Genomic DNA, 22684 nt, shown 5'->3' on the forward strand with positions numbered 1-22684 from the left:
TAATTTCAAGTCATTAGATGTAGCATGGACTGTGAAGATGTCATCATGAAGTGGCTTAAATTTGGCATGACAGTGACATTACCTAGTATTTGGTCATAATTCCTAAAGCTATGTTTGGCGCATCACCAAAAGAACCTCATACCTACAGTTAAGCATCTTGGAGGCAGCATTGTGCTTTGGGGATGTTTTTCAGCAGCTGTAACTGGGGTTATAGTCACGGTGGAGGGAATTATGAACAGTTTCAAGTATTGGTACATTTTGCAACAAAACCTTTAGGCCTCTGCTAAAAAGTTGAAAATGAAGAGGAATTTCACCTTACAGCACTACAACAACCCTAAGCGACCTCCAAATCAGCAAAAGAATGGCTTCACCAGAAGAAGATCAAAGTTTTGAAATGGCCCAGACAGAGTCCAGACCTGAATCCAAGTGACAATCTGTGGGTGACCTGAGGAGGACGCTATACACAGGAAAAGCCCCCGCAATCTAACAGATTTGGAGCTACTGCAAGGAAGAGTGGGCAAAGATTGCAATTTTAGATGTACCGTGCTCATAGTCTCTGACCCAAAAGGCTGAATGATGAAGTACCCTTTGAATTTGGGAGGAGACACAGATTAGATATTAGAAAAAACTTTTTGACAGTTAGGGTGATTAATGAGTGGAACAGGCTGCCACGAGAGGTGGTGAGTTCCCCTTCAATGGACGTCTTCAAACAGAGGCTGGACAGACATCTGTCTGAGATGATTTAGTGAATCCTGCTTTGAGCAGGGGGTTGGACCAGATGACCCAGGAGGTCCCTTCCAACTCTACCATTCTATGATTCTATGATTTATTATAGCAAAAATATTAGTTTAAGGGTGTGTATATTTATTCAAACACATTCTTTTAGTTCTTTATTTTTTTCTTTTTTCCAAAAAGATTTCAATATATTTTTCAATGCATTTGTACAGATTATGGGTAACATTAAAAATGGAAAAGTTCTGAAATTATTCTTCTTGGTATGATTTTTTCCATGACAAAAAACAGTCATTATAACCGGGGTGTGTAGACTTTTTAAATCCAATGCATATACAGTATGCCTTATATAAAAAAGTATAAAAATACTGATACATGGGGGTAAAAATTTAATTTCAACCTCTTTACAACTCAGTATCACAGTCCCATATGAAACTGTACTCATCTCTGTGCCTAGGTGGCAGACTGTCAGAATTCCTGTTGTCCTTCTACAGTTTGACCACCTGTGGCTGCTACTGTTCACCTTAATTGTGCTGCTAGCCCACTCCTTACCACTGGAGGCTGCTGTTGTGTTCTGCAATTGCCCTTTACTAAGATGGCAGATTCTGAACATGTGGGATCCATCTGGTTTCCTGTTTGGGCCTACTTAAAGCCGCATGGATCTCTCACTCAGTGCTTGAGTATTGTATCTAGCTGTTAGCCTAGTTCCAGTCTCCAGCTCCTCAACATTCTTACCCAGGCTGTTCTCACCTATCTACGGAATGTTTCCTACAACTCCTTTTGCTAACTCCAAGAACTTCTACTTCTGCTTGCTGTTTCTGTTCGTGCTCCTTCAGCCACTGGTTTTCAGCAGTACTACACCAGTATCGTAACATAGACACACCAAGGCTCAGGGTACCTAAAGACACATGGACTCCGTTTCAGATTTTAGGATGTGGGAGCTTCTAATTATGCCAAGGTTTAGGAGCCACTCTATTTAATTGTCAATTTGTAAAGTCCACCTATGCTACAGTTAGGACCAGATATACAGTATTTGGACAGTGACAAAATCTTTGTAATTTCAGCTCTGCAGGTCTCTATTTTGAATTTAAAATAAAACAACCGAGATGCAATTGAAGTGGAGATTTTCAGGTTTAATTAAAGGTGTTGAATAAAAGTATCCTGTATAACGTTTAGGAATTGCAACCATTTCTCTACAAAGCATCCTCATTTTAGGGGCTCAAATGTAATTGGACAAATTAAAATTATCATAAATAAACTGTTCATTTTTAATACTATGTAGAGAATCCCTTGCAGGTAATGACAACCTAACGTCTGGAAGCCATGGACCAGGGGCGTACATATAAATCATGGGGCCCCATAGCAGAAGTTCTAATTAAGCCCCCTTCAAAAAAAAAAAAAGAAAAAGAAAAATTACATATATTTGTCGGGGTCACAGAAGAGCAGATCTCACAACTTTCCAGCAGCCGTTACATAGTAATTTTCCTCCTGCTTAAGTCCTAGATCCCTCTTTCATTGCCCCCATAAAGTGTGATGCCAACAAAAGTGTCCCCCAAACACAGTATGATACCCCCATGGTGAATTTCTCCACATTAGACTCCACATGCACAGTATAATGACCCTACTGTACCCCAACCTCAACTCCCAAGGCAAAAGTATGGTGACCCCAACACAGTATGATCCCCCAACTGTAACTCCCACATCTTCCTCCACAGAGTAAAATACACTCCCCATAGTCATCCACACAGTATAATGCAGCCCCCATAGGGTAAAATGCACCCACAGTCCTCCAGTATCATTGCCACCACGTACTCACTGATTTTAAAAATAAATAAATACAATACTCACCTCTCCTCGTTCCTCGCTGCTTCAGTCTCTGCAATACATCTCCTCACCTCAGCAGCTCCACTGTCTGATACAGTGTGGCACGATGAAGTAACGGCTGGCTGGAGGGGGAGGCCCGGTGCGGGCACTGACACCGCGCCCCCCAGCAGTTGCGTGGCCTGCCGCCATTGTTGGTACACCACTGCCATGGATGTCACCAAACGTTGGTTTCCTCCTTTGTGATGCTTTGCCAGCCTTTACTGCAGTGCCTTCAGTTGTTGTTTGTTTTTGGGTCTTTCTGCCTTAAGTTTTGTCTTAAGCCTGTGAAATGCGACTTGATGAGACTGAGATCTAGTGATGACTCGGCCATTGCAGAATATTCCTCTTTGCTTTCGCAGGATGTTTTGGGTCATTGTACATCTGTACTGTGAAGCGCCGTCCAACCAACATTTGGTTTAATCTAAGGAGAAAGTATAGCCCTGTACACACAGGATTCATCCGGCTGCTTCTGTCTTCAGTCACATCATCAATAAACACTAGTGACCCGGAGCCACTGGTAGCCTTGCATGTTGGCGCCATCACACCGCCTCCACCATGTATTACAGAGGGTGTGCTGTGCCAAAAACCAGGAGCCGTTTCAAGCCTTCTCCATATTTTCTTCTTCCTATCATTCTGGTACAGGTTGATCTTAGTTTCATCTGTCCTGTGAATGCTTTTCCAGAATTGAGAGGCTTCTTTATATGTTTTTTTTTGGTAAAATCTAATCTGGCCTTTGATTTATGGTTTGCACCTTGGGGTGAACCCTCAGTATTTGCTCCCATGAAGTCTTCTCTTTATGGTGGGCTTAGATTCTGAAACACCTACTTCCTGGAGAGTTTTCTTTACTTGGGTGGATGTTGTGAGGGGTTTTTTCTTCACCATGGAAAGGATTCTGTGATCATCCATCACTGTTGTCCTCCGTGGACCTCCAGTACTTTCTGAGTTCCCAAACTGTTGATTTGGCCACTCCTATGGATTTCTTCTTTTTTTCATCCTAATAATGTTTCGCTTCCATTGCGAACTCCTTTGACTGCATGTTGTGGGTTCACAGGAACAGCTTACAAATGCAAATGCCCCACCTGGAATCAGCTCCAAACCTTTTACCTGCTTAATTGATGATGGATTAATAAGGGAAAAGCCCATCCAGCCCATTAAAGAGCTTTTGAAATAATCATCCAATTACTTTTGGTCTCTTGAAAAAGAGGTAGCTACATATTAAAAGGCTGGTATTCCTAAATTGTTACTCCAATTAGGATGTGAATACCCTGAAATTAAAGCAGAGAGTCTGCACTTTAAGCCCATATTGATTATATAAGTATACCTTGAATACATGTTGGTAAACAGCTAAAATGCAAAAACCTTGTGTCACTGTCTAAATATTTCAGGATCTATTTTACAAATAGACTAGACCATGTCAGCCCCCTCAAAAGGGCACAGATGTCATCCCAGCATTGGTTACTGTTTCCTAAGCTGCTCCATAAATAAAGACTATAAATTACAGATTTTGACACCGGTGGCTCTATAACCATAGCGCACTGTATTATGCACATTGACTGATCGATCATCTCTGAGGAAGTCAAAAGTAATGTTTTCCTTTAAATCCAAAGTAGGTGTCCAAAGCATGCATCAACCAGCCACATAAAAGTTCATGGACCCTGAGTACACAATATTAACACCCATGTATAAAACTATGGATCGATCTCCAAATCCTTTCTCCATTTCTGGCAAAATATTCCAAATAATGTGCTTAGAGTTGGAAGCCATGGCAGCAGAAATAACGATTTCCTTCAATTTGTGAAGGTATTTTGATATTCACTCCATTATCTCTGCAATCTTTTCTCGTTTGCATATTTTTGCCAAGCGTCTATTGTTAATGGGAACAGGACAAAACATTAAAAGCGTTCACAACAAGGAACGCTACCGAGTGGTTTCAGGGTAAATTGACTACCTGGATATACGGCTTTCTTTCCAAGTTAATGACACGTTTCCACATAATGGCCTTCACAAACAAACACGTAAACTGGCACATTAGCGAACCCGGCCAAACATCAAAATACAACAGATACTTTCAACTTTATCCTCACAACTGCGTTCAGCCGACTTTTAGAAAGACATTTTGAGCCTCGAGGACACAGACAGTTATTTTTTTTTTTACATTTTTCATCCATACTTTTCGAGAGCCAAAACTTTTTTTTTTTTTCCATCGACGTAGCTTGAATTTTTGCAAGACAAGATGTATTTTCTCTACCACCCAATGACCGAGTCTGTAAAGGCTTTAGCCTCTTCTTATCTGAACTATTTTTAATTTTTTCCTCCTTGTTATAAATGGAGTTATGAATTGTATCAATCAAAATCTTAGGTCATTTGAAGACCGGCAGTGCCACCTATGTGAACATCCCTGGGTAGATAAAACATTGTTTCTGTGTATAGATTAATTAGCAAATAACTGGCAATTTTTGATAGCTAAAACACAATGCCTCCTCGTTAGCTAACCAGAGGTGAAAAAAGGGTCTCAGAAGCCCCAAAAACTCTGACTTCTCAGCTACAGAGAGCCCACAAGACATAATGAAAAATAATATTTTGATGCGATCTTTAGAATAATCCAAATTTGACACAATCCATGATCTGGGAATATATTGGTATCTTTGAGTAAAATCACAAAAAAGTATTGTTAGCTGTCAACCTACCGAAATGTAATATGTCCCCGAATTATGGATATATCATTCTCACGTGTGGAGTATGTATGTTCCGTAAAATGACAGCCATATTGTTTCGCTAGGAGGCTCCTGGGGGAAAATATGACCCAGATAAGAAATTAGGGCCCAAACTGCGTTAATATCACATATAATCAGCCGTCCCCTTCTTAGTGAGTGGGTCTGGTGAGACCTTTTATATTATCTCATATACCGATAATATTTGGGTCAGACCCAAAAAAGAAGCAGATCTGTCCATATTTTTCATGGCGTTCTCCTGTGCCAGAAGCTCTCACAGATGCAGTTTGTAAGTAGAATCTATATTTTGGCCCTTTTATTTTATATTGTTTTTGCCTATATATCCATGTCTTTTTATGATTTCATGTTTTGTAAACTATTTTTAAGCTCTGCAATCTTTTTGTATCTAAAAAATCTAAAATGTATTAGGTTTGTTCCTTGCTGCTCGAAATGTACCCACAACCCTGAAGAAGGAGAGTATAGCTTTATGTTATGTTACTCTTCTTGCACTCTGGCATACGCAGGGTATCTATCAGTTCCCTATCAAAATAGCGTTTGGTGGTTGCAAAAAGTGTGGTGTGGATGTGTGTACTGACTGGGGTGCGCTTTACTGGCTTTAAAAAAATCTGAATTTTGTTTTAAAAAAAATTGGTTTGCATCACCATTTTCTCTTTCTGCAGAGTGTTTGTTTTTACTGTAGTTTTATTGATATATACTGTATAATGTTTTGATCACATTTTAATGCATTTTTGGGGGAAGGTGTGTGACCCCAAAAAAAAAAAAAAAAAAATCAGCAATTCTGACCTTTATTTTTTTCTTTACAGGATTTACCATGAGGCGTAAATTATTAGACATTGTGATAGATCGGACTTTTATGGACGCAGTGATACCAAATGTTATTTATTTATTTTGAATTGGTAAAAGGGAGGTCATTTTAGGTTTTATAGTTTTTCAATTTTAACATTTTTTTTAATCCCTTGAAGGATTTGAATCTGTGATTGTTTGATTGCTTTTACTATATATTGCAGTTCAGTAGTATTCTATTTTACAGAGGTGCAGTTTGGAGAGGGGTAATGTGTGGGGGGGGATATTTTGCAGATGGGCAGTATGGGGGGCTACTTTGGCGAGGCACAGTGCATGGGATATTTTGCATTTTGCAAAGTACAGTGTGGAAGGGGGATATTTTACAGAGGGGTAGTGTGGGGGGATATTTTGGAGAGGCACAGTGTGGGGGGGGTATTTTGCAGAGGGGCAGTGTGGGGGGATATTTTGGAGAGGCACAGTGGGGGGCGGTATATTTTGCAGAGGGGTAGTTTGCCGAGGCTAATTTACAGCATGATAGTGTGGGGGATATTTTACAGCAAAGCAGTGCAGAGGGGAGATATTTTGCAGAGGGATAGTGCAGAGGGGGGATATTTTGCAGAGGGATAGTGCAGAGGGGGGATATTTTGCAGAGGGATAGTGCAGATGGGGGATATTTTGCAGAGGGATAGTGCAGATGGGGGATATTTTGCAGAGGGATAGTGCAGAGGGGGATATTTTGCAGAGGGATAGTGCAGAGGGGGGATATTTTGCAGAGGGATAGTGCAGAGGGGGATATTTTGCAGAGGGACAGTGCAGATGGGGGATATTTTGCAGAGAAGCAGTGTGGGTGGGGGATATTTTGCAGTGGGGCTGTGCAGAGGGGGGATATTTTGCAGGTGGGCAGTGCAGAGGGGGATATTTTGCAGAGGGATAGTGCAGAGGGGGGATATTTTGCAGAGGGACAGTGCAGATGGGGGATATTTTGCAGAGGGATAGTGCAGAGGGGGGATATTTTGCAGAGGGACAGTGCAGAGGGGGGATATTTTGCAGAGGGATAGTGCAGAGGGGGATATTTTGCAGAGGGACAGTGCAGATGGGGGATATTTTGCAGAGAAGCAGTGTGGGTGGAGGATATTTTGCAGTGGGGCTGTGCAGAGGGGGATATTTTGCAGAGGGATAGTGCAGAGGGGGGATATTTTGCAGAGGGACAGTGCAGAGGGGGGATATTTTGCAGAGGGATAGTGCAGAGGGGGATATTTTGCAGAGGGACAGTGCAGATGGGGGATATTTTGCAGAGAAGCAGTGTGGGTGGGGGATATTTTGCAGTGGGGCAGAGCAGAGGGGAGATATTTTGCAGTTGGGCAGTGCAGAGGGGGGATATTTTGCAGTGGGGCTGTGCAGAGGGAGGATATTTTGCAGTTGGGCAGTGCAGAGGGGGGATATTTTGCAGTGGGGCAGTGCACATGGGGGATATTTTGCAGTGGGGCAGTGCAGAGGGAGGATATTTTGCAGAAGGACAGTGCAGGTGGAAATTTTGGAGAGGGGCAGTGTGTGGGAGAAATTTTGGAGTGGTGAAGTGTGCAGGGGACATTTTTGGAGTGGGGCAGAGTGCGGGGGACATTTTGCAGAGGGGCAGTGTGCGGGGGATAATTTGAACAGAAAGCACAGGCAATTATTCAGGTATTCAGCATGGGATATATCTTTATTTATAGGGCATTATAATGATACTTAAGTTTTTAGGGGCATGGTGTCGGGAATTGCTGCTGAAGATAGAGAGGAGGGAAATCTGCAGAGACCAGCTCCGGGCATGAAATCTCATCAAGGCATCTGTGCTACATGGAGACAAAAAGTGATGGGAATGACTTCAATCAGAGAAGATGTGAAATATAAAGGTACCTGGATGTAATTGTTTATTTGTGATACTATGTTTCATCAGTGCTGTGGTTCCTGTATAGTTTGCAGTCTGATGACTGTTAACAACAACTCCCAGTGTCTCCTTTCCATTGTTAAAGACATACTAAGAGTTGTAGGTTCTTCCGATACAATTGTACGTGGGGCTGACCCTGAGATTCCAAATGATCGTTATACTTGGTGATTTATTTATGTACTGACGGTGATTATGCCACTGCATTCAAGGACTGACGGTGTTTCTGGCACCACATTCATGTACTAACGGTGGTTTTGATATTGTACACATGTAGCAATACAAAACTTGCTTCATGGCCATGTTAAAAATCCTCAATACTTTGAGTTTTATGAGGAGGATTGGTGAGATTCTGCTCAGTTTCTGCTAAAAAACTCAGTATAAGAAACTGAGCAGAAACTAACAAAAATCTCTCTAAATCCTCCTCAAATTCTTAAAACTTGGTCCTGGTGATGTATTGGTGTAATTTTTTTTTATTGTTTTGCAGCCCTTAGAATTGGTTCAGTATGGCATTGCGGCCCTTGAACCAAAAAATGTTTTGCATCTCTGCAAAATGAACAATCTATTATGAAGCTCAGTCCAAGTGATGCCCTTCCAAACAGACACCCACACAATTGAAAACCAATTAAATGTTGCTACCAGAGATATATGGCAATGATCAGGGCTGTTAGAGCTGGCACTCACTATGTTTGGAACGGGCTCAACTCCTGAGCTCGCTCCATACCGCCGCACGTACATGAATGTCCTATGTCCAGGAGCTTTTTTTTCCTAATTTAAATTACTTTACCTTCAGGATGGTATACACTGTATGTTGTTGTGGCGCCCCTGAGGGTTCGGTCGCCACAGAGATACTGCACCTCACCCAGAGGTGTGGTGTCTCACTTCTCTCAGGTAAGGAGGGAGTGCTGCCCGGAACCCCAACACCTGCATCCAACACTACACTACCCCAGGCCAGCAGGAGGGGCAAGACGCCATGTAGTTTTCTGCTGAGCCCTGACCCTGGCTGGAGTAGAGGCGGGGGAGCCAAAGTTAGCGGGAACCAGTAGTGGGTGTGGGTGGAGGAAGTAGTTCATGGGAGCACTCATACAGTAGATATATAAAAGGTAGACATCTTAACAGTAGTGTGTGATGGAGTAGGAACAGTCTGGGAGCAGAGTCTCTGTAGGAGCTCTGCTCTACTACAAAGGCCTAGGACAGAGGCCCAGGAGGGGAGCAGGGAGCAAGCTCCATTCTACAGAAGGGATCCTAGGGGAGTACGGCGAGTGCAGGCGGCACCCGTACACCCCGAACCTGCCAAGTGTCAGGAGGATCTAGGCCGCAAGAAGGGGACCGGCCCCTGGCCCAGTCGTGCAGCTTCAAGCCTCGGCTGGAAAAACCGGAGGCTTCTGACTTCTATAGCCAGAAGCCAAACCCTCACTTCAATCCAAGTAAGTCACGGACCGGGCCAGCCAACGTGATATCCCCCGGCAACCAGAGGCCCGGCTGCCGAGTACCCCACGGCCCTGGGGGCGAGTCATTGTATTCCTATTGAGGTTTAATAAAAGGGTTAATAGTAGAGAGGAGAAAATCTATTCCTCATGAATCTTCAGCATGTCAATTTTTTGGAATTTGCAATTCTCTTTGTGCGAATTGCCTAATGATATGACCATGGCTTTGTTACATATTGCAGAAAACTTCATCAGAAAGGAAGGTTCAAATGGCCTTGCAGCTATCAAGTCATATAGTATAAAACGATCAGGTGTTGACTAATTTCCAATCATCTCCAGACAGCCACTCTTCTTCCACAGGCTGGACAAAATCCCACCATTGCTCATTGCCAAACAAAGCAGAGTCCTCGTTTGCTTGGCAACCAAGGAAGACAGCGTCCCATCTTCCCTGGGCAGAGAAATCAGTGATGAACATGGCGTCCCATGTCCTCACACATCCCACAACACCAGAACTAGAAGCTACAGCAGATTGGGACAGATTGCCTGCATGCGTGGTTACTCCACCTCATGGGTCAGGACAAAAGCGGCGCTTGCGACCAGAGACGCGCCGTACTGGACCAGCTCCATTACCAGGTGGGAGCCTGGAACTATGAATCGTAACATATACAGTCAGTGAGTGAAAACAACAGTGAAGAAAATTAATGTGCGAGGAAAAGAGAATAGTATTGATTTAATTAATAGGAAGTGAAATAGAGTCACTGTGTCCGCAAGGCGGGCGAGTCACTGTGTTCGCGAGGCGGGCGAGTCACTGACTGTAACGCAGAAGAGTCACTGTATCCGTGTGACAGGAAAGTCAGAGTTTCCATGAGATGGGAGAGTCACTGTATCCAGGAGACTCACTGTATCCGTGAGGCGGGAGAGTCACTGTATCCGTGTGACAGGAAGTCAGAGTTTCCATGAGATGGGAGAGTCACTGTATCCAGGAGAGTCACTGTATCCGTCAGGCGGGAGAGTCACTGTATCCGTCAGGCGGGAGAGTCACTGTATCCGTCAGGCGGGAGAGTCACTGTATCCGTGTGACAGGAAAGTCAGAGTTTCCATGAGATGGGAGAGTCACTGTATCCAGGAGACTCACTGTATCCGTGAGGCGGGAGAGTCACTGTATCCGTGTGACAGGAAAGTCAGAGTTTCCATGAGATGGGAGAGTCACTGTATCCAGGAGAGTCACTGTATCCGTCAGGCGGGAGAGTCACTGTATCCGTCAGGCGGGAGAGTCACTGTATCCGTCAGGCGGGAGAGTCACTGTATCCGTCAGGCGGGAGAGTCACTGTATCCGTGAGGCGGGAGACTCACTGTATCCGTGAGGCGGGAGAGTCACTGCATCCGTGAGGCGGGAGAGTCACTGTATCCGTCAGGCGGGAGAGTCACTGTATCCGTCAGGCGGGAGAGTCACTGTATCCGTGAGGCGGGAGAGTCACTGTATCCGTGAGGCGGGAGAGTCACTGCATCCGTGAGGCGGGAGAGTCACTGCATCCGTGAGGAGGGAGAGTCACTGCATCCGTGAGGCGGGAGAGTCACTGTATCCGTGAGGAGGGAGAGTCACTGCATCCGTGAGGCGGGAGAGTCACTGCATCCGTGAGGCGGGAGAGTCACTGTATCCGTGAGGCGGGAGAGTCACTGTATCCGTGAGGCGGGAGAGTCACTGCATCCGTGAGGAGGGAGAGTCACTGCATCCGTGAGGAGGGAGAGTCACTGCATCCGTGAGGCGGGAGAGTCACTGCATCCGTGAGGCGGGAGAGTCACTGCATCCGTGAGGCGGGAGAGTCACTGTATCCGTGACGCCGGAGAATCACTGCAGACACAGTGACTCTCCTTGCTTGATCAGTATGGTTATAGTACTGTTGCAATTCTATCACATAAATACGCCTTTTCAGCCCATTCGAAGACTTTCAATCTGCAGCAAATTGAATTACCTGGCAAAATGCAACAAAGCTGTAAATTTGAATTTTAAAAGATTCTCTCATCTCTAGGTAATAGCGAACCACTACATATCCATCTGATGGGCGTCCACCTTTTATCTCCAGTTAATTTGGTCTATGCCCAGACACCGATGGTGTAAAATATCCGGCCATATTCTGAAAATAGACTGCGCACTTCTTTTTATCCTTTTCCGCTAAAGTCATGTATTCATTGCATTTGGCAGGGCCAGTGACATCTGCTCAGTGCGATCTGCAGATATAATAACTGGATGGAGGATTAAACAGAATTATTTTATCTTCAGTACTCTAAATGCTAATCTCATCTCCGGACCTGTCTGTGGTCTTGTGGCGAGGACTGTCCTGTGGGAAGGGAGATGAAAGGCAGAAGAGGGAGCGATGGTAATGGAAGGCGATAGCTGTACTGATGAACGAGTCCGGAGCGGAGGAGAACCAGCTCCCATACTGATAACGTAATGTCAGGCCAAAATATCATGGACTAAAATCCAGGAAAATTCATTTAATTTAGTATTTAAGAATTCAGAAACTAAAATGTACATTCACATGTGCAAAGTTTTCCGTGTGAATTTAGCAGCGGAAAAAAAAAACATTTGCTGAATGCTGAAAATTTACGGTAAATGCACCCGCGGCGTACTTGGTGCAGAAATTCTGCAGTGTTGGGGCTCATTCACACATCTGATTTTCTCGTACGTGTTTTTTACACAGATATTAATCATACCTGTTATAGTCTTTAGGGCCATTCACATGTCCTTGCGGTCCACAGAAAATAGTGAAGTCATGTCCGATTTTTATCCGAGGAACGGATTAAAAAAAGCAATGCAAGTCTACGAGTTCATGAAAAAATTGGACTGTACTCGGATGACACCCAAGTCAAGTTTGATTTTCATGGATGGTCAGAAAGGAAAAGGTGGAGAAACTTGTGGATGTCCTAAGAGTCTGGCAGTGCAATACTTAATTTCTCCAGTGGTGGCACTGTAGGGAAATCAACCTCTTCCTGACACCCACCCTACGTGAACGGTGGATGTCGGGTGCGTGTATATAGAGCAGGCTCCGAATCAGACATCCGCCCCTAACAGCAGCTACTGGAATTACTGTAGCTCCGACTACTAATGTTTAACCAGTGAAATTCCGTTGTCAATGTCAGATATTTAGGTGTAGAGGGTTGTTCCATAGTCCAGCACCCTACTTTACACAACGCGATCACTTCCTATGTGGCTCTCCATAGGAAATTATTAATTTTACTATATATTGAAACACTGAAGTATCAAACAGTTGAAGGTTCAATTTCACTTGGGGGAAAAAAAATGTAAAAAAAACCCTAATATTAAAGTCTAAAAAAAAATGCAAAAAATTTAAAAGTAAAAACAACGAAAGTCTAAAAAAAAATTGTAAAAGAAATGAAAAAGTCTAAAAAGGTGGAAAAAATGTGAAAGTAAAAAACGTAAAGAGATAAAAAAAAAAAAGTCTAAAAAATCTGTAAAACATGAAAAAATTAAAAAATAATAATGTTAAAGTCTAAAAAAAATTTTTAAAAAATGAAAGGCTTCAAAAATGTAAAAAATTTGAAAAACAAAAGCTTTTAAATAATATTTAAAAAAAAAAAAAAAGAGTAATTATTTACAGTAGTGTTAGTTTCCAGAACACGTGACAACCCCAATGAGATAGGAGTCCTCAGCTGGACGGGAAGCCTAGCGTAAAATAAAAAAGTAACACCCACTTCCTCCTTCGGTGGTTTACAGAGTATTTTCCGGAGGAGTCGCCCCTGTAAATATGTTTAATAGAAAAAATTATGAATGCTTCTGCCATATCTAAAGGGAGGGAATTAGAAAGGGGCTGTCATGGTTTTTGGAAGATAACGTTACCGTAAGTAATGACTTTTTTCCTATCAACCAGGACAGCACCAGTGAGACAGAAATGATCGGATAGGGACAGATTACTGCTTGTGATCATTTTCTCAAAAAAGGAAAAAATATTGAAACCCTGAAGTTCACCTGCTTATGTTTAAGGAAAAGCAATATTTGATGACCAAGAAGCAGATAGAAAAGTTCACTCAGCACAGACAAGAGCTTCACCAAAGTTCTGGTGGAAGGAACCTACACTCCCAAGAGGAAGAACCTTACTTATTTTCAGAAATATAAACTAGTTCAAAACACATCCAGATCCCCCCCACAGTCGCAGGAAAACAATTTCACAAGTGTAGGAGAGACTTATACCTACATAAATATATGCTTAACCCCTTTACAACCCAAGGGTTTGCACGTTAATGACCAGGCCAATTTTTACAATTCTGACCACTGTCACTTTATGAGGTAATTACTCTGGAACGCTTCAACGGATCCCCCTGATTCTGAGACTGTTTTTTTCGTAACATATTGTACTTCATGATTGTGGTAAAATTTCTTCGATATCACTTGCGTTTATTTGTGAAAAAAATGGAAATTTGGTGAAAATTTTGAAAATTTAGCAATTTTCAAAATTTGAATTTTTCTGCCCTTAAATCAGAGAGATATGTCACACAAAAGAGTTACTAAATAACATTACCCACATGTCTACTTTACATCAGCATAATTTTGGAACCAAATTATTTTTTTTTTATTAGGGAGCTATAAGGGTTAAAAGTTGACCAGTGATTTCTAATTTTTCCAACAAATTTACAAAATAATTTTTTTAGGGACCACATCATATTTGAAGTCACTTTTAGGGGTCTTTATGACAGAAAATACTCAAAAGTGACACCATTCTAAAAACTGCACCCCTCAAGGTGCTCAAAACCACATTCAAGAACTTTATTAACCCTTCAGGTGCTTCACAGGAATTTTTGGAATGTGGAAGAAAAAAATGAACATTTAACTTTTTTCACAAAAATGTTACTTTAGACCCAATTTTTTTTATTTTCGCAGGGGTAACAGGAAAAAATGGACCCCAAAATTTGTTGTGCAATTTTTCCCTTGAGCACGCAGATACCCCATATGTTGGGAAAAAACACTGTTTGGGCGCACAGGAGGGTTCGGAAAGGAAGAGCGCTATTTGACTTTTTGAATGTAATATTTGCTTGAATAATTAGCGGACGCCATATTGCGTTTGGAGAGCCTTTGATGTGCCTAAACAGTGGAAACCCCCCACAAGTGACACCATTTTGGAAACTAGACCCCTCAGGGAACTTATCTAGATGTGTGGTGAGCACCCTGAACTGCCAAGTGCTTTTCAGAAGTTTATAACATGGAGCCTTGAAAATAAAAAAATCTAACTTTTTCCACAAAAATGATGTTTTAGCCCCAATTTTTTAATTTTCACAAGGGTAAGAGGAGAAAATGGACCCCAAAAACGTTTGTGCAATTTCTCCTGAGTACCTCAGAGTTCAGAAGGGAAGGAGCACTGTGTGACTTTTTGAACGCAAAATTGGCTGGAATTGAGAGCGGACGCCAGGTCGCGTTTGGAGAGCCCCTGATGTGCCTAAATAGTGGAAAACCCCCACAAGTGACCCCATTTTGGAAACTACACTCCTCAAGGATTTTATCAAAGGGAATAGTGAACATTTTTAACCCAGAGGTACAACACAGAATTTCATAACATTAGGTCATCATATTAAATAAGTTAGTCTTGAGCACCCAATGCAAACTCAAGTAGTGAGCACTTGCGCTCAACACTAGTCGCCATATCGTCATCTTTTTTTTTTTTTTACTTTTGAAAAAAATCCCAACCCTAACCCTAGCCCAACCTCAACACTAGCCCAATCCTAACCCCAACCCTGACCCCAACCCTAACCCTAACACAACCCTAGTCCAAACCTAATCCCAACCCCAACCCTAACCCCAACCCCAACCCTAAAACCACCCCTAGCCCAACCCTAACCCTAGCCCATCCCTGTGCTATACAGGATGTCAGCACTGCAGATGCAGAAGATACTTTGGTCATGCAATGCGCATGACCAAAATATCTTCCTGCTGTCTGGTGACCTGGATGTTGTCATGACGACAATGGGGCGTCATGGCAACATCCGGGAAGCCGCAGCAGACAGCGCTGGAGACCAGCAGGAGAGGTGAGTATCCCGATCACCTCCCCTTGCCACTGCAATGCTGCGATCGACTTAGATCGCAGCATTGCGGGGGTTAATGTTCCGGGAGCGGTGCGGGACCGCTACCTACACATAGCATCGGGTGTGAGCTGTGACAATCAGCTGACACCCGGCGGCGATCGCGCCTGCACAGCCTGTGTACGGGCGCGATCGCAAAGACGTACTAATATGTACCAGGCTCTTAAAGCCCAGGGCACTGATATGTATTAGTACATCTTGGGCTTTAAATGGGTTAAAACACCAGCTACCAAGAGAAAACGAGGTTTCCTCCTAGCACCAGAAACGTGGAAACAGTATCACAATGACACAATACCTCTTGGAGTCCTCTTATAGATAAGGCCATAATTCTCTCTAAAGTAAAGTAAAAAGCAATTAAAAAGTTGTAAGAAACTGAAAATTGTGCCTCACATCCCTAAAAGCAAGTCCTCACACAACTCCATCAATTGAAAACTAAAAATGGCGACACAAATCCAATGTTTTTTTCCAAAAGTTCTTCTTTTTTTTTTTTAAGCACTAAAAACATTAAAAAAAGACAACTCAATAGAAAAAGAAACTAAAATCTTTTCGAGAGGAAAAAAAGAGAACGAAAATAATATGGTTGAATTAATCTGCACACCCTTCTACTAATATTTTGCTTTCCCTTTGAATTTCTGGCAGCATTCAGACTTTTTGGGTCGGAGTCCATCGGCAGAGCACAACTAGAATTGGCGGTCTTTGCACCACTCTTCCTTGCAGTAGCTCCACATCTGCCAGATTGCGGGGGCATTAGTTTGGTCATTTTTATTCGCCCCCTCCCCACTTCAAAATTATTTCAGTTTCTCAATGGATTTGTACAGATTATGGGTAAAATTAAATTAAAAGGCGGAAAAAGTTCTGAATCGATTCTTCTGGTTTATTTTTTTTACCTGACATAACCTGGCATTTTAACAAGGGTGTGTAGACTTTTTAAATCCACTGTATGCAGTAAAATGAATGGCGTCCTTCACACCTACAACGGGTCATGCAAAAAAAAATTTAGATCAATGGAAAAATTTAGTTATGGCACTGGGAAGAAGGGAAGGGAAAAAACAAAGTAGATCACGTAGTGTCAGGCTTATTCACAAATTACAGATGATTGCTTGGGGTGTAAACAACAGCACATTGTTAATGAAACCTTTCAAGTAGATAGTGTACAAAAGTGGAGAACTCCATGAAGATATTACATTTTACAATTGAGATTGAGCCACAAACATTCAAAAATGACTCCAGTCATAAATTACCTCTTCTTCTCTGTGGTACTCGGAGATCAGGTTAAACGGCACAGTATATAGAGTACTCGACATCACCCCAAACAGCGAACACAGAACCAGCGTGGAGTAAACGTTGGGGAACAATCCTATGAAGCCCGTTCCTAATCCAAACAGGAGATAGCCGACAAAATAAAGACCCTTTAATCCAATGAAAGGTAGAAGAGCCTTCTGGAGGTCTACAAAAAAAAAAAAGTATATATATTCGGAATTTGTGAATTGACAACTTAGCATTTAGTCCTATATCTAGAGATGAGTGTACCGGACAAGTAGTGTCCGGAAAAAAGTTCAGAATTCCAGGGTGGGGAGAAAAAGAAAGATAGAAATTTTTCCAGATCCAAAGTTCCGATCTCCAATGGGGAGTGGGCTCTGTTGGTTCAATTTCAGGTACACGAACTAAACTTTGGACTAAAGTTAGGGTCGGGAACCAGAACCCTAAATTACACGGGTGTGCTAATCCCTACCTATAACCTTTTTTTAAAAAGTTTTTGGAGTTATCAGACAGTTTTTCAAAAATGATTGGGTGTTGCAAATTGTAAAATGAGGACAAATTAAAGGGTTTTTTTTCCAACAGAGAGACAGATTTTGGAAAAAGGTGTCTCCATGTTAAATAGACTTCAGAAAGTGCCCCCAAATACAGGTGCATCTCACAAAATTAGAAAATCATCAAAAAGTTAATTTATTTCAGTTCTTCAATACAAAAAGTGAAACTCATATTATATAGAGTCATTACAAACAGAGTGATCTATTCCAAGAGTTTATTTCTGTTAATGTTGATGATTATGGCTTACAGCCAATGAAAACACAAAAGTCATTATCTCAGTAAATTAGAATACTTTATAACTGCTTGAAAAATGTTTTTAAAATCCGAAATGTTGTCCTACTGAAATGTCTGTTCAGTAAATGCCCTCAATACTTGGTCGGCTCCTTTTGCATCAATTACTGCATCAATGCGGCAATGTGGCATGGAGGCAATCAGCCTGTGGCTCTGCTGAGGGGTTATGGAAGCCCAGGTGGCTTTGATAGCAGCCTTCAGCTCGTCTGCATTGTGGGGTCTGGGGTCTCTCATCTTCCTCTTGACAATACCCCATAGATTCTCTATAATAGATTCTCTATGGGGTTAAGCTCAGGCGAGTTTGCTGCCAATCAAGCACAGTGATACTGTTGTGTGTAAACCAGGTATTGGTACTTTTGGCCGTGTGGACAGGGGCCAAGTCCTGCTGGAGAATGACATTTCCATCTCCAAAAAGCTTGTCGGCAGAGGGAAGCATGAAGTGCTCTAAAATGTCCTGATAGACGGCTGCGCTGACTTTGGTCTTGATAAAACACAGTGGACCTACACCAGCAGATGATATGGCCCCCCAAACCATCACTGATTGTGGAAACTTCACACTAGACCTCCAGCAGCTTGGATTGTGGCCTCTCCACTCTTCCTCCAGACTCCTGGGACCTTGATTTCCCAATGAAATGCAAAATTTACTTTCATCTGAAAACAACACCTTGGACCACTGAGCAGCAGTCCAGGTCTTTTTCTCCTTGGCCCAGGTAAGCCGCTTCTGGCGTTGTCTATTGGTCATGAGGGGCTTGACACAAGTAATGCGACACTTGTAGCCCATGTCCTGGATACGTCTGTGTGTGGTGACTCTTGAAGCAATGACTCCAGCAGCACTCCACTCCTTGTAAATCTCTCCCAAATTTTTGAATGACCTTTTCCTAACAATCCTTTCAAGGCTGTGGTTATCCCGGTTACTTGTGCACCTTTTTCTATCACACTTTTTCCTTCCACTCAGCCTTCCATTAATATGCTTGGATACAGCACTCTGTGAACAGCCAGCTTCTTTAGCAATGACCTTTTGTGGCTTACCCTCCTTGTGGAGTGTGTCAATGACTGCCTTATGGACATCTGTCAAGTCAGCAGTCTTCCCCATGATTGGGGAGCCTACTGAAACAGACTAAGGGGTCTTTTTAAATGCGTAGGAAGCCTTTGCAGGTGTTTTTTGTTAATTACTCTAATTTACTGAGATAATGACTTTTGTGTTTTCATTGGCTGTAAGCCATAATCATCAACATTAACAGAAATGAACACTTGAAATAGATCACTCTGTGTGTAATGACTCTATATAATATAGGAGTTTCGCTTTTTGTATTGAAGAACTGAAATAAATTAACTTTTTAATGATATTCTAATTTTGTGAGAAGCCCCTGTATATTTATCACCCCCTGCACAAAGCCACCACCATCATGCTCTCCTACATGTGACACTTCTAGATGAGGCAGCTTCCAGCACTGCCATATCCATCAAGTCTCACACTGGCAGAGACGCTTCCTTGCAGTTTATTAGTTCACCCAATCCAGCTCAAATGTGGACACAGTCGCCTCTTAATATTTAAAGTTGCTTGTGAAATCCCAAACATTCCCCCAGACCAAGATGATCAAAGTACGGGACGTCACAGGAACTAGAACTAGAAAAATTACAGAACTGGAGCATCAGAAGAAGAACCTGTGGGTCATCAAAACGGACGCCACTCAAGATAGAAAGTCTATTAGAAAACAACCTTGTATAAAAAAAAATAAAATAAAATTCTGAGACCGGTACTTTTTTATTCTTTCATTGATGCACCTATTTGAGGGCTTGCTATTTTTGCAGGGCGAGCTGAAATTTTATTAATACCTTTTGTGGAGGAAAGGTGGAGACCAAAAAATGGAAATTTTGGAGTTTCGATGTTTATTTTAATTTTGGCATTTAGCATACCGTTTAAATAGTTGATTATTTTGATAGATCGGACTCTTATAGATACGGCAATTCCAATTTTATTATATTTTTTTTAAGTGGAAAAAGAAAAATGTGATTTGCACTTTGTTTGTTAACTTTTTTGTTAATTATTACTTTAATATTCTGTGTGGTGACAGTGAATTAAACAACTCTATCTGCCTCCCAGCAGGAATTTCCAGATCTCCAAGGCTTAAAAGAGGTCATCCTCATTAACCAAAAATCGGTTGAACCTGCCATTTTGGGTGAGATCGTCAACTATTTAGTGTGAATAGCAAATATCAAGCAAAGGACACGAAGTCAGAGAGGTCTGCTTAGGAGCTGCGTACACAACAGTACCATTATGTGTTATTCTGCGTTGCTTGTATAAATCAGTAGGATATATTTAATAAAGCTTATTTGCAAAGTTGCCAATTTTTTTAAAGAATTAAAAAAAATTGCTAAATAATTTAATAAATAAATTTTATAAGAGATTTCGGCATATTAAATTCTAATTTATTTTTTTTTGTAAAAAAAGAGGGAGATGTCGTAAACTTGCAGAGAATCCATCAAACCTTCCCACTTAGTTAGGATGGATCAATGCGCTGCCAAGATTAAAAGCTCTGCTTCCTTCACTCCTAGTCAAGATCAAAGCTTCCGAACCAGCCGGCCTCCCGGGAATTGACATTAAATGGACAGTGGGGATGGGAAAAAAATAAAAAAGATCAAGAGTAAATGAAGGACATGAAATATACCATCATCACTGTGCTGCCCAGTTAAATAGTGATGTGATTTTATTTTAAAGTATAAATTCAAGAATACATCAAAATTAAAAAATGGGGAAAAATTTTTGGGTTCTCAGAACCACAAACCTGACATTTTTCTTGACAATAATTGAAATTGTTTTTAATCTTTAGCGCAAAAGAGCCAAGTCGAGTTCTTAAAGGACAGTAGTGACATTTGTCAGGGGTCGTCTACCACACAGATCTTAAGGGTCGAGCGCCGCACCTTTTTTTCCTCGCTAATAGAAATCTGGTATTGGAGTGAGCAAATTTAGAATTTGGCTTTACGGTGAGATGTGTTGCATGCCAGAAATTCTCAGACAAGTCGTGTGGCCAAAGAAAATCATTGTTCAGTTTGCTGTCATGTGACTATTTTAATGCTGCAATTTTGCTATCAAAATTAAAAAAAAAAAAAAAATCAGCCAATTTGCACGGCCAGGTCAAGTTTTTGACAAATTGTGAGACTGGGCAAAATTCATAATGGGACCAGAATCCAGAAATATTCCACCAACAACACGGTCATGGTCAATTCGACATGTTAAAACCAATGCAATTATGTAGAAAAGAAAAAGGAACACATGACTGTATTCACCCGACCTGCCTCACAAATAAAAATAAGTGTTATAACAGGGGATGATTGGGGAATATGACCTTTTTATCAGCTCCTGCTCTGATGCTGCTGTTCCAGAGGTCGCTGCTGGTCTTCAGTTACTTTGCCGCTAAGGTCTATCCACAAGAACACTGGCAGAGACCACCGGTGGTGCTGGAGCGGAGGGCGATTTATCATTTGCACTCATTTTTTTTACATTGTTGGAGAGCCCTATTAGGGTTTGATCACATAGGACTTACCTGCATAGCGACAATATTTGCACCACTTTGTGTGGATTTTGCAGGCAATTGCTGCTGATTTAAGTAAGGCAGAGATCAACCTTGTGCAATGCAAATGACTTGAAAACTGCGGGAAAACATCCAAAGCAGAAAACGGACAAGCTGCAAGTGTTGAATCTGCAGCACAGATCAATCACTGCTGCTAATTTTCTCCAGGGTCAGAAGATTTCCTAAAAATCTCACCCACAGTGCCGACACTGTAGATTTTGGCAACCAAAATTTCCCAAATTTTTAATTTGCATTAAGCGTAATTATTAACTATTCTACAACAGCGCTGTTCTGTACACACACACATACATGTCCCGTATGTATTATAATAATATCCTAATTCCAACACACTATATGCTCTATATATATGTATGCTATTTCCTGTCCTGTCTGCACACTGCCATCCTGTGAGCCTTGCCCTTCCTCCTCACTCTCAGCTTCTGAAGCTTCTGCATCCTCCATATTCCATTAATATGGAGGATGCACAGTAACTGTAATAATGCTGTGCATCCTACATGCACTTTGTGGATATATACAGAGTACATGTAATGAGGGATTTTGACTCCATATTTATAGGAACAACTCAGCCATTTACTTACATGAGTACAAGGATGAGGAGATGGCATTAATACACATGCCCCAGCATCCTACTTCTACCCCTCGCTCGTAGATAAGGTACGCGGTAGAGTTATGAGGAGCGTATGGATTCCCATGGTAAACAATCTGGAAAAAAAAAAAAAACAGTTTAAAAAAACAAAAAAATGCTACACTGAAAACATACTTAATTTTCTGCAAATTTTCCTTTATTTTCTCCGCTTTTGTTGAAGTGTCCCCAATTCCCCCCAATCACTCCCACAAAAAGAAGAGCATCCAGCATTTTACTCTCAATCAGATCTAATTCAGTTGAGGTTTCAGGCAGGAAGTGTTCATTTTTAATACAGCACCACCGGAGGTGAAATGAAGTATTGCATTATTAGCTTAGAAATCAAAGTTCTGACTATGTAATATTATAGGGAAATGTGTGATCCTCCAAAGAGAAAAACACCATTTTGTAGAGCAAATATTAAAGAAAGGTCCTGAAAGTCCCTTATTAATTCATAATTTCTTATTATTGTATTTCAGACATTCCTTTTAGGATGCATGCTCAATTCTGAAATATTGACCTTCCTTCAGATAGTCAGAGGACACTAAAATAAGCCTAAGGGCAGGGCCGGCGTCAGCACCCGGCGCACCCGGGCAAGTGCCGGGGCCCTGAGCAGGCAGAGGGGCCCACTGGCAGTCACGCACCCCGCTGGGCTATGGGCGGAGGAGAGCGGTGTCAGCGCCCGCTCCCTCCCGCTTGCTCAGGGCCCCGGCAGCCGGATACTTACCTCTCCCCGTGCCTCCGCAGATCCGCTGTCTTCCTGCTCTGCGCTCCCTGTGACGTCTCAGGTCAGAGGGCGCGGTGACGTCTTTCCA

The 22684-nt window shown here is 42.0% G+C and overlaps 1 protein-coding gene across 1 annotated transcript in view; it reads right to left on the minus strand.

Moving 5' to 3' along the window:
* The window catches only part of SLC45A2 (solute carrier family 45 member 2), a 141730-nt gene that overhangs the window by 25477 nt on the left and 93569 nt on the right, over positions 1–22684 (minus strand). The window contains exons 5-6 of the mRNA XM_073681493.1: positions 21826–21949; positions 16793–16998 (exon numbers count right to left, since the gene is read on the minus strand). Of these exons, the coding sequence (XP_073537594.1) occupies positions 16793–16998; positions 21826–21949 (330 nt within the window). The remainder of the gene's footprint in view (positions 1–16792; positions 16999–21825; positions 21950–22684) is intronic.

This window comes from Phyllobates terribilis, unplaced genomic scaffold (genome assembly GCF_046119375.1).
Source record: "Phyllobates terribilis strain yellow unplaced genomic scaffold, ASM4611937v1 Scaffold_1__5_contigs__length_1240528914, whole genome shotgun sequence".
Lineage (NCBI taxonomy): Eukaryota > Metazoa > Chordata > Amphibia > Anura > Dendrobatidae > Phyllobates > Phyllobates terribilis.